Consider the following 12,955-nt stretch of genomic DNA (forward strand, 5'->3'; position numbering starts at 1 on the left):
TAACATACAGAGTCCACAGAGTCCACTCGTATCTTGAGCAATATTGCAATCTCCCCAGGCAAACTGCTTGAGCAATTGGAAGAGGATAAGAACTGGATTTGGGTTCCAAACCAAGAAGATTTGGGGTACTGGGGAAGCAGAACATGAGAGATGGAAAACCTCTGTTCAATTTTTCTCTTTCCGAATAAATCTCTTTAGGTCATCTAGAAGAGCCATATTTTCTCTTTGCACCCTTCAATATGGGAATCAAAATATTTACCTACTTTCTAGCATAGCTGTAAGAGTTAATGAGGATTGTACTTATAATAATATTTATTTAAGTTTGTTGCAAAGCCAGGGAGATGTTTAGACTGGATTTGATGTTTTTACCCCTATTGGGTCCTTTGCAGGGGCCTGGGACAAGCAGATGATGTTTTATGGTTTTAAAGGTATTGTTGCAAGATTTTAGTTGTTCCAAGTAAAGCTGCCCTTTGCAATTGACTGACAGTTATTTTGTCAATGCCAGTGGTGTTCATATGGTGCTCCAGATGTTTTGGGATTGCATGCAAAATGCATATTACTATTGCTACTACCATTAAAGTTCCCCAAAAAAATTTCCAAGTCTTTTTCCATTAAACCCAAAAGAAAAATTTCTGGTTTTATCTTTATATTCACTTTAAGAATTTGATTTAACATTACTTTATGCACAAAAATGGAAGGACACTTCGTTCCCCACAATGGACGAATGGCTGCAAAAGTTGATGGAGTTAGCAGAGATGGCTACATTGACTGCTTTGTTGAAAGAAAAAAAACATAACTACTTTTGTTTCTACTTGGACTTTGTGCTTGAGGTGAAAAAAAATGGAACTTTGATTTTTGGTTTTACCAATTAGATAGATTTGTTGATATAGAAATGGCTAGTTTATACTATTATGTAAAAGTAAAAAGTTGAGGTTTGATGTTACTATTTTATTTTATTGCACCAAAGGGAGTCGCAGGTCAATGCCTTTTCTTTCTTTTTTCCCTTCTTTTCTACACTCTCCTTTCCCTTTTCCCTCCCCTATTTTTCCTATTAATTTTTTTGTATTTTATACTATAAACTAATAAAAAAGAGAAGTTAGGAAAGGGTACTATTGCTACTATCTTTGCTTTCTTTTACCACAGTCATTCTATTTCTATTTGCAGCTCTTTGTACTTTGTAATTTTCTCCAGTTTTTTTTTCTCTTCTATGCTGATGTCTCCAGGTTCTGCAACATCCTCTATCCAGACTTTTTTGTCTTTTTTATCGACAGTTGTTAAGTCTTGGATTTATTATTTCGTAAGAATGATACATTTGACAGTATAATCCTATGCAAAATTATATCAATGTCAGTTCAACTATATCCAGTGTGATTTACTATCCTATAAGAAAAAGAACGATCTTAATGTTCTATCCAAGTGTTTTAAAAGCTTGAAGTCAAAGTGGAAATACAATAAAGATAGGGGTCCCCATCGCCCAGTCCCTGGATCAGTACCAGTCCATGGCCTATTGGGAACCAGGCCACACAGGTGGTGGGTGAGTGTGCACGGGATCTAGACTGCGTGCATGAAACCATTGCTGCCCCCCTCCCACTGCTGCCACTGCCAGCCCTGGCAGGGGTCCATAGAGCTAGAAAGGTTGGGGACCTCTGCAGTAAGGATGAGAAACGTTTCTGTCTCCACCAGCTATTTTTGGCTTTTTTTTTTTTTAAAGGTACTTCCTTCCATTACTACATATTTTGACCAATTTCTTCAACAGGAGAAACCTGATGGCAATGACCAGGGCTGACTTTGGTTCCATAATTTTTTGTTCCCTTTCCATCTTACCTTCTCCATTCCCTTCCTTTTTCAGAGTGTTGAAAATTCATCCAATTCCTGCAACCTGTTCAATGTCCTTATTTCTACCTAAATCCTCCCCCCTGATTGTTGACGTTGCAAGCATGGAGAGCTGTAAACTACACTTAAGCTAATGGGCCAGCTTCTGAGTCTTCTGTGAAATGTTTTGTTCCTCCAAGGGGTCCTCTGTCCCTTTATTACTAACTCAGGACAAGTGAAATCCTTACCCTAAAGAAAAGTTTCCTTAGGCAAACACTTCTGAAGACAAAGCCATGAGGAACACGTAGATGCATGTATGCATATTAGAATACAGGTGTATGTTTCTGTGAGACTTGAATAATGGGGTGCTGCTTTGTAACATGTAATACTGGAATTTGCTCTTTTACTGTATTTTGCTACTAAACCAACATTTTTATGTTGTTTATATACTCAGAACCTCCAAAGGTCTACCAATGTGGTGTACCAAGCCCATCATGTTAGCAGAAACAAGAGAGGACAGGTTTTGGGCACAAAAGGTGGATTTCGTGGCTGCACAGTATGGCTCACAGGTATTGTGTTCCTCCTAGCTCAGGAAATTAACATCCATCCAGGGAAAGCTTTTATTTCTATTGCATTAGAGGGGGGGAAAGGCTGCCAAATTGATCTGCAGAAATCCAGATGACTGCTAGAGCAGAGGTCCCAACCTTTTGGGCACCAGGGACTGGTTCTGTGGAGAGAGGTTTTTCTGCGGACCGGAGGGTGCGTGGTTTTGTGTGCTGCCTGCATCCCGTGGATGGGGCTTTGCTTGTTTGTGCAGACCGGTTTCTGGCATGCCACGGACCAGTACTGGTCCACGGACCGGGGATTGGGGACCCCTGTTGCTAGAGGATAGCAAAAGATAGAATTTTCTGGATCTGTTAATTGCCACCTGATGGTTTTTCTAGATTTTGGCTACTCAGATGTAGAAGGTATAATGAGATGCAAAGTTCATAAATACATAACCTTATAACTCTGTGAAATATATGGACAAATTAACATAAAATGGATTATGTGTGATTTATGTGATAAATTTTATTAATTGTTCAGTTCTGCAAAGGACACAATAAAATTCATCCCATAAATCACACATGTTAATTTGTTCATAACATGCTTAATATGTTTTAAATTATGAAATGCCACAATTTGTGTTTGCCCTTCCAAGAGGTATAAACTGTTTCGAAAGCTTTAATAGGTCTACTGACCACCACGGCTTTTAAATTTTTTTTTAATTTTACCTATGATTAACAGGTCTTTCTGGTGCCGGTAAGACAACTATTGGGTTTGCCCTTGAGGAATACCTTGTGTTATATGGCATCCCTTGCTACTCTCTTGATGGTGACAACATTCGTCATGGTCTCAACAAGAATCTAGGTTTCTCTGCTGATGACCGAGAAGAAAACATCCGCCGTGTTGCTGAAGTTGCCAAACTATTTGCAGATGCTGGCTTAGTTTGCATTACTAGTTTCATTTCTCCTTTTGCAAAGGTAACTCTGCCTGGAAAGTTATTCTGTCCTTTAAAAAAAAAATACTTTTTTATTCCGTCTCCTCGTACAACTTTTTCTCTTTGGGAATGTAATATCCTTATGCATGCTTCTTTCTAATATCTTCAAATCCAGCTTTCTCCAATAGGAAACTTTCCTGAAATACTGGACTTCATCTTTCATTAGCTTGACACTAGTCAATAAATCAAAATTTTACTTGTGGGAATTTGATGCTGTTTTACTGTCCTTCTGCTCAGTACTGGTATTTCTTTCTCTCTGGCTCAAGCCAGTTTTTAAAAAATGCATTAGTAGAATTGGAATGTGTGTGCGAAAAGAAGACTCTAGGCCCTGTAACCCTACCTTTATCTATATGGCCAATAAACATGGGTAAAACTGTGTATATGTGTGAGAGACACAGAGAAAAACCAGAACATCTTGAGCGTCCTGTTGCATATTTCTTTTTGTGTTTGTTTAGATATCTTCATGTCTGCACAACAGATGTAAGAAGAAGAAGAAGAGTAAGATACTTACATTACTGATTGTTACTTTGCTCCTTTTTACAGGACCGTGAGAATGCACGGAAGATTCATGAGACAGCTGGGCTTCCTTTCTTTGAGGTTTTTGTGGATGCACCTCTCAATATCTGTGAAAGTAGGGATGTGAAAGGCCTGTACAAAAAAGCACGAGCTGGAGAAATCAAAGGTTTGATCATTTTACCCTGGCTGCAGGATGTACTGTCTACATAATCTCCCTTCTTTACATTCCTGCTCCTAAATACAAGCTTTTATCTGCAAATGTCCTAGTGCACCGGTTGGCAAGCCGCGGCTCCAGAGACGCATGTGGCTCTTTCAGCTTTCTCCTGCGGCTCCCAGCCTCCTCCGCCATTTACAGAGACAGAGAGAGGCACTTGCGCTTCCCTTCCCTTCTCTCTCTCTCTCTCTCTCACACACACACACGCACACACACACACACACACACACTGAGTGGGGGAAGAGGACTGGCAGACCAAGGGCAGGAGAGATCCAGCCCAATAAGAATGTGTGTCAGCTTGTCGTGAAGCCAGCTTGCCAGGTGAGCAGAAGATCGGAGAGAGGGAGAGAAAGGGGGGGGGGAGAGAGAAAGGGAGGTGGAGGGAGACAAAGAGAGGGAGAGAGAGAAGGAGGGAAAGAGAGACAGAACGAACTCATGCACAGCAGCCTCTATTTCTTTTTAATTAAACTCTTCAACTTGCACGCAAGTTTTGTGGCTCCCAGTGTTTTCTTTTTTCTGGGAAATGGGTCCAAGCAGCTCTTTGGGTGTTTAAGGTTGCCGACCCCTGTCCTAGTGCATCAAAACTTTGTGAACTCTTGTATTTGTCATGTCATTTGACTTGAATTGCAGGGTTGGGTAATAGCTATGTAGCTGAACAAGTTTGTGATTCGGGTGACAAGTGAGGCTCCAACAGGTAGCTGTAAATCCATATTAGCTAGGAAAAAAATTATGGGGAAATACCTGATGAGATTTTGAAAACAGTCCATACTGAAGACACAAAAGCCATTGCTCTTATGGATGTCCTATTTGATCTTTGATTTGAAGTCTGAACATAATCTTATTGTCTTACGCATATGAATATCCAACTATTCTAGGATTCACTGGAATTGATTCGGAGTATGATAAACCAGAAATACCTGAACTTGTGCTGAAAACCAACATTTTTTCAGTGACTGAATGCATCCAGGCTATTGTGGAACTCTTGCAAGAACAGGTATCATCATGTCCTGGTTTTCAATAACAAACCCTAATCTAGCACCTTCACTTTTTCCAGGTTTGTGCTAACCAATCCATGTTTCTCAAGAGGACTATCTTTTTATTCCTCTATTAGAGCATTGTTCCTTCCACTGCAATTAAAGATGTGCTTGAGCTGTTTGTACCTGAAAATAAAGTGGAACAAACTTGGGCTAAAGCTGGTACTTTGCCATCTATAAACATTACCAAGGTAAGAAAAAAGTACACTGATTCTGATATAGGAAAACCATCTGCTTAACTGTCTAAACGGCAAGAAAACCCTTGTCCTGGGCATTCTTAGGTTTAAGCAAACCAGTCTGCCATATTTGCCACCTTCAGAGTACTAAGGATGAGCAGAGTAAGGAAAAACTATTGTTTTGTTGGCCTTTTCTAGAGGGAATCAGCTTTCTGTTTCAAATTTCATTTTTTTAAAAAAACTTTTTCCATTTTAAAAATTCACTTAAAATGGTTTGAATGATGGAAGGAAGGGCTGATGTCTGATTTTGGGGTCAAAGCAATGGTAATATGAGGATAAAAGACATTGTTAGAAGAAAATAAATATACAAGGTTTGTTTCCCTGTGTATCTTTGTAAGTGAGAAATATCTATACACATATGCATAGTATACTTAAGAGAAAGATATTCTTTGGTCCTGCTGACCTTCAAATCACTATGGATCTACTGGAAATAAAATGCCAAGGTTTTGCAGAATTTTTTTATAACCTTTGTCAGGTTCTTGACAGCTGCTTCAAACAAAGAGAATGAATTTTTCTAAGCAAAATTCTCATCATGTTACTGAGATTAAAAGCAGAAAAATATTTATTTATTTATATCCTGCCTTTATTATTATTACAAATTACTTGAGGTGGCAAAGATATCTAATACTTCTTCCTTCTATTTTTCTCACAACAATTACCCTGTGAGGTGAGTTGGGCTGAGAGGGACAGTCACTCTGACTGTCCCAAGGTTACTTGGGTAGCTTTCATGACTAAGGCAGGTCTAGAACTCACAATTTCCTGGTTTCTAGGCTAGCTTGGTTTCTAGGCTAACTGAATAAGAATTTCAGCAACTGAACCAGTACATTAATGCCCCAATACATTAAGACTGAGTCTTCAAATATTTTCCTGTGAATAAGGAATAACTTTCAGAAGTGGTAGGTACATTATATCCATGCTCTTTTTGGAAAGAAATACTGTTGATTTTATCTAAGTCAGTGGCCCCCAACCTTTTGGGCACTGGTTCCATGGAGAGACGTTTTTCCGTGGACCTGAGGGTGTGTGGTTTCACATGCTGCCTGCATTCTGCAGATGGGGCTTTGCTTGTTTGCGCGGCCCGGTTTCTGGCATGCCGCTGCCTGGTGTGGGTCCACGGCCTGAGGGTTGGGGACTCCCGATCTAAGTGATCCTAATTGGGAATACTCTGATAGCTAGTTAGAAAATTATTTTCAAACTGTTGTACTGAAATGCTGAAAACAGGTACTCCTTATTTTTATGTGCAGATGCCATATGCTATACTCTCTTTATTTTCCAGTTGGATCTACAGTGGGTTCAAGTCCTAAGTGAAGGTTGGGCCACTCCACTGAAAGGGTTTATGCGGGAGAAAGAATATTTGCAAGTTATCCATTTTGGCACTTTGCTTGATGGTATGATATACTAATTCATATATGTTAGACATTCTTTTTGGAAAATTATTTGAAAGAACCAAATTCTCATTAAGAATATTCTTTGATTAGTGTGTAATGAAATTAGTACCTTTTTTCTTTTGAGGCCAATACAGGTAGTCCTCGACTTAATGATCACAATTGAGCCCAAAAATTATGTTGTTAAGTGAGACATCTGTTAAATGAGTTTTGCCCCATTTTACATTTTTTCTTGCCACAGTTGTTAAGTGAATCACTGAAGTTGATAAGTTAGTAATAGTTGTTAAATGAATCTGGCGTCCCCATTTATTTTGCTTGTTGAAAGGTTGCAAAAGGTGATCACATGACCTTGGGGCACAGCAACGGTCATAAGTATGAACCAGCTACCAAGCATCTGAATTTTGATTCCATGACCATGGGGCTGCTACAAAGGTCATGTGAAAAATGGACATAAGTCACTTTTTCAGTGTCTTTGTAATTTTGAATGGTCACTAAATGAACTGTTATAAGTCGAGGACTTCCTGTAATCATAATAAACTAGAGAAATATGCTGATCGTAGACAGGTAAATTGCCAGATCAGATCAAGTCAAATCCTAGATCATGTGCATGCCAAAGTCAATAAATCCTGGATTCACTCTGGTCCTAAAGGCCACAGAGTAATTTTATTGGCTACAGGGCTATTTAGATTCAGATTGCTCCTTTTGTGTGAATCTCCTTGAATGATCTTGGACTGCTTAGTTTGCATAATCAACAGTTGTCAGAAAGTAATAAAGCAGTAAAAATAGTTTTAAACAGAGCTGTTGAAAACAGTTTAATAGGCATGTGAAATATTTTACTGAACAAGCATAGTGCTGGAGCTTTGTTTCCCACTATCATGTTTCTCCTGTCTACCATAGGTGAAAATGGAATGATACGCCAATATAAGGACCAGAAACTTCTTATTTATACCATCTTTAATTCTGTGAAAATTGGCATCTACTCTAAGTCAGATCTTGACTACATTCTAGTTTGGTAGGATGTAGGTAAGATCCAATTTTAGAAAGCCGAGAAGATGCATAATGTTTCAACTTTACTTGTCTTTTAATGGTTCTTAGGGAAATTAAACGAAAAATCCCAGAAGCCTCATTCAAGTGTAGAATATGCAGCCCATATTCTCATATGCATGAGACAACATTAATACACATGAGCCCATCTACCTGTGGATCCATCTTTCTAGATTGGTCCTCATCATGCAATCATGGTGGAAAACCATGTTTAGAATTTAATGTCATCTTGATATTTTGGAAGGTATTTATGATTGAGAAGGAAAACAATTAAAATATGGTTATTAATTATCTTTATATTTTGCCAGGAGTGGGTAAAATTGATATATTCAAGCTTGGTATGTATTCAGTTGTTTTTGCTATGTTATGAAAATAATTTGAAAAGATTAATTGGCAGATTGTGCATCTTGCTGAAATGAAATTTTGATATAGAAGTCCAGAATCATAATGAGTATTCTTATGATCCAACCAGTTACACTGTGCTTTCCCAACATTTAATTGACTTGAAAAGGGCAACTCTTAATTAGTTTCATACCTGATTGAAGATCATGGCAAAATGCTTCTTAATTTTGATGGATCTGTGTGTACGCTCAATATTATGTATTCTCTTTCTTCTCCTGCTTCTTTCCCTCTTCTTTAATAGATTGGGTACACACAACTTATCAACCACCGACCCAAAGGAGCTTACCAGCTATAGCCTGTGTTCAATCACAGTTGGCCAATAAAAAATATTCTAGTCTAGTCTAGTCCTATTTCTGTTTCTATTTCTATTTCTTTCTATTTCTATTATTTTCATTCCATTCCATTGCATCTTGTGATCATCACCATCTTCTTTCTAGAATTTTTCATCCTAACACAGTGTTGCTCATTGTGATAGTCTAGGGGAACAGAAGTTTAGTTATTAGGAGAGGATTACTAGAGCGATAGCAAGAATGGGAAGTCTCAAAAAGCTGCCATAGCTGACTCAGAAGGATGTATTAGGCTTGAGGGTTACACATTTGGAAGACTTTCTGAATATCCCATCTGACAAATATTTTAATCTTTTAAAACCTGGTTTTATGAAAATGAATATATGACAACACAGTCTTTCTGAATTTCTCTCCAAAATTTGTTTGTAAATAAACATTTATAAGAATGTGCCGTTGGAAAAGTTAAACAAAGAAAAGTGCATCTGGTTGAATCATAGTATAAATATAACCACTTCTGAAAAGTTTCTGATTGTGCATGGATACAGTATGATCTGTAGATTTGGTAGTTGTGAAATTTAACCCAGGGACCACCGAGTAGTGGCTTGGATTCAAAGGTGTCCTTTATGAAGCAGAAAGTCACTTCTGTTCATGGACTTTTTCCATTATTCTTCAGAAACAAGAAAAGTAAGCCATCATCCAGGGACATTCTTCCATTTATGATTTTTTGTTCTGGGTGTAACTATTTTAATATCTCTTGTACATGTGCAGAGCAAGCCCATTTTACAAAGCATCCAAGCTGTATCTGAATTAATTGGGAGCCCTCTACTAGAATGGAGAGATTCCCAGCAGCAAATGCTTGCAGTTAACTACTTTCAGAAGCCCTATTTACATTTCAAAGCTCACACAATATTTTTTTCTTTTGCACTGGCCTGTACAGAGCAATATTTCAGTCACTATGCACCATTGAAGGATCCCATGTAATAGTGTGGAGGCCTTCCCTATTTTAAAAAGTATCCCATATGTAGTAAGATTATGATACCTCAAGACATCATGAGAGAAGACCGAAGTCTCACATGATTCTATGTAAGTGGTCTTTTTAAAAAAATGAATTGGGGGATAGTGCTCTGTGGATGCCATCTAGTGGCATCACAGAGGCCTGGTTTCACATTGCCAGCTCCTATTTGAAGCTGAGATTGAAAAGCTGCAAGGGAGAGGTTTCAATACAGGTAGTCCTCAGCTTACGACCACAATTGAACCCAACAATTATGTTGCTAAGTGAGATATTTGTTAAGTGAATTGTGCCCCATTTGATGACCTTTCTTGCCACAGTTGTTACGTGCTGTTAAGTTAGTAACATGGTTGTTAAGTGAATCTGGCTTCCCCATTGACTTTGCTTGTCAGAAGGTTGGAAAAGAGGATCACATGACTCTGGGACACTGTGACTGTCATAAAGATGAGTCAGTTGCCAAGCATCTGAATTTTGATCACATGACCACAGGGATGCTATAGCGATCATAAGTGAGAAAAATGATCAAAGATCACTTTTTTCAGTGTCCTTGTGACTTTGAACATCACTAAGTAAACTATTGTAAGTCAAAGTCTACCTGGATTTTTTTTTTCTGTTCCAATTATTTTGGACCATGTTTTTCCATATGGAAATATACACCCTACCCCCATGGGTACAACATAAATAAAAAATATTTTGTCCACAACGATGCAGCTTTAGTCTTTAATGCTTGCTTTGTCACATGTAACCCTAAGCTTGGGAGGACAACAAAAAGGGGTAAAAGCAATTCACTTGCATATCTTTGGATCCAACCCATGCTCAGGATAATCAGAATTATTTCACAGAAAGTAAGAATAGTGAGAATGGTCACAACATCCTTTAACTTTGAAATCAAACTCAATGGCTAAACAAATTTCATTTCTAATTTGTTAATTGATTCTGTTTCATGAACTGAGAACTTAAAATGCAGTGAATTATATTTGTAATTCAAAGGGTCTTCTCCTCTCCCCCCCCCCCTTTAAATAGCATTCATGTAATGGCAAAGTTCTTGATTATAAGTGAAACTGAAGCTGAATGTGTAATTTGGACTTCAAAAAAGGTTATTTCAATAGAACCAGATGTGGGATGCCCTAGATATAATTTCAACAAAGCATTTGAAAAGTATATAATTATCCAGCTAGTTAAGCTTGGACTTGTTGACATAACAATTAAATGGATTCAAAAGCCTTCATTGATGACTCTTTTTCAAACAGGAGGTGTGATGCAGAAGATTCACTCTCACAATTTGTGCTAATCAAATATTTTTATTAAGGAATGGTTGATGAGCCAAAGGGGAAGATTGTCAAATCTGCAGATGACATAAAGTTAGGTGGGGATAGCTAGAAGATAGAAATGACATTCAAAATCATCTTCATAGGTTAGAGCAATAGGCAAAAAATAACACAATTAATTTTACAGAGACAAATGCAATGTCACACATTTAGGAAACTGAAACAAAATGCACCTGTATAAAACGAGGAGTATCTAGCTTGGTAAAAACAGTATGAAAAAGAATTTGACTACATGGTTGATTACAAAGGAACATTAGTTAATAGTATATTGAGACTGCAAAAAAGGTATATGTGGTTTAAGCGGCAGTTTATTTATTTGTTTATTTATTATTTACGACATTTATTTGTTGCTCATCTCATATCCAACAACTCTGGGCAACTTACAGCATAGCTACCAATTCCAATTTATTATTTATTGGCCGTTGAATAATGTATCTAGTAAGATTATTTTATTTTGTTTTGTTTTTTCTCAGCCCCTTGTGCTGCTCTTACCTATAGAGTCTGAGCAGCTTACAAACATCTCAATGTATTCATAAATTAATTTATTAATATTAGTAATTATTAAAATTAAACAGCAATATTCCAATGGCAATAGTCATTCTTTCTTTTCCTCTGGACAATTTAAAAAGGATACATACAAGCTGTAAAAGTTCAGAGAAGGGCAACAAAGATGGAAGTTTTTAAGAAGAGGTTGGACAACCATTTGTATGAAATGTTACAGGGTTTCCTGTTTGAGCAGGAGTGTGGACTAGAGGACCTGCAAGGTACTTTCCAGCTCTGTTATTCTGTTAATTTGGGAACTAGAAAGCAATTTCTGTAAAGAGAGATTGAAATGCATGGGAAAGTTTTACCTTAAGAAGTAAATTCTCTCTACAAATACTTGCGAAAGAAAAAGGTCAGCACCATTCTCTGTTCTTCTGGAGCTCAGGAGTAAAAAAATGGGATATAAGTTACAGGGAGGCAGCCTCTAACTGTATGTTAGGAAGTTTCCAATAGTTTGAGCATTTGATGATGGAATCAATTACTCAATGAAATAGCGAGATTCCCTTCATTGGATGCATCCAGGCAGAGGCTAGACAGGTTTCTGGTTTGGATGCTTTTATCTGGATTCCTACACCAAGCAAGAGGCTGAATGAAGTGAATGACTTAAACCAGGGGTCTTCAAACTTGGCACGCTGGCTGAGGAATTCTGGGAGTTGAAGTTCACAAGTCATCAAAGGGCCAAATTTGAAGACCCCTGACTTAAACTAAAGAAGAACATTTGAAGAACCAAACAAAGAGGAAAAAAAGCAATTGCTGATATTCTGATGCAAAAAAATAGACAGGATAAGCGACAAAGGACAAGAAATGATATCAAGACACTATTGCACAACCTATTATTGCACAACTGTGTTAGTAATTTATGTCTGAGGAGGAGTAATCTGTGGTATTCTGGAAGAAATGAGCTTGTGAAGCCCTAAGCCTAAAAGGATTTTGTGCTATATAGTATTAAATGAGAACCGTGGAAAGGGTGAAGAAAGTAGCAATGAACATTAGGACTCTGATATCAAAATGGGTGTCATCTTGGAGTTCTAAGTAAGAACTGTGGAAATGCTTTTGCCCTCTCTTTAGAACTGAATGAGCGTTCCTGTACGTATTTGGTTTTGTCCATTTTATTAGATTTATATTGTAGGCTCTTCTAGGGAAGTTCATGAATTGGACTGTAGGACATTAATTGTTTGATTCAAACAGTGATTTAGAAGAAAAATATTACATTGAGAATTGATCTTTACAGCCAACTAAAATTAAGGAAATGATTCAACACAGGTCTGTTCAAAAAGGAGAAGACTGAGCAATTCCTAGTATTAAAGACAAGCAGGTCAGAAAGAAATATAATATATAAAATTAAATGAGAGTAGCCAACTATTAAAATCAAATCTGAATGATGTGATCTTCAGTCTGAAACTCATAACTACTAGATATTTAGCTTTACAAAGAGTACTGAGTGAATAATGCCCTTCAAGTGAAATTATTGTATTAAAATTGAATGGTCTTCCTTCAAAGTATTTATACAAAGGATACTTTGTGAAAGAGGAAGAGACATTTTGCTCTAATTTTGCTCTAGTTTGTCCTACATACATCTTGAGATCCTTAATTTCTCATAGAAAAGAG

At 37.5% G+C, this 12,955-nt stretch overlaps 1 protein-coding gene across 1 annotated transcript in view; it reads left to right on the forward strand.

Annotated features, from left to right (window-relative positions):
• The window catches only part of PAPSS2 (3'-phosphoadenosine 5'-phosphosulfate synthase 2), a 52,749-nt gene that overhangs the window by 30,637 nt on the left and 9,157 nt on the right, over positions 1-12,955 (forward strand). The window contains exons 2-8 of the mRNA XM_029283599.1: positions 2,267-2,381; positions 3,100-3,335; positions 3,896-4,034; positions 4,958-5,076; positions 5,194-5,307; positions 6,626-6,737; positions 8,087-8,116. Coding sequence (XP_029139432.1) covers positions 2,267-2,381; positions 3,100-3,335; positions 3,896-4,034; positions 4,958-5,076; positions 5,194-5,307; positions 6,626-6,737; positions 8,087-8,116 — 865 coding nt within the window. The remainder of the gene's footprint in view (positions 1-2,266; positions 2,382-3,099; positions 3,336-3,895; positions 4,035-4,957; positions 5,077-5,193; positions 5,308-6,625; positions 6,738-8,086; positions 8,117-12,955) is intronic.

The sequence above is a fragment of the Protobothrops mucrosquamatus genome, unplaced genomic scaffold, assembly GCF_001527695.2.
Source record: "Protobothrops mucrosquamatus isolate PMUCROS unplaced genomic scaffold, P.Mucros_1.0 scaffold149, whole genome shotgun sequence".
Classification (NCBI taxonomy): Eukaryota; Metazoa; Chordata; class Lepidosauria; order Squamata; family Viperidae; genus Protobothrops; species Protobothrops mucrosquamatus.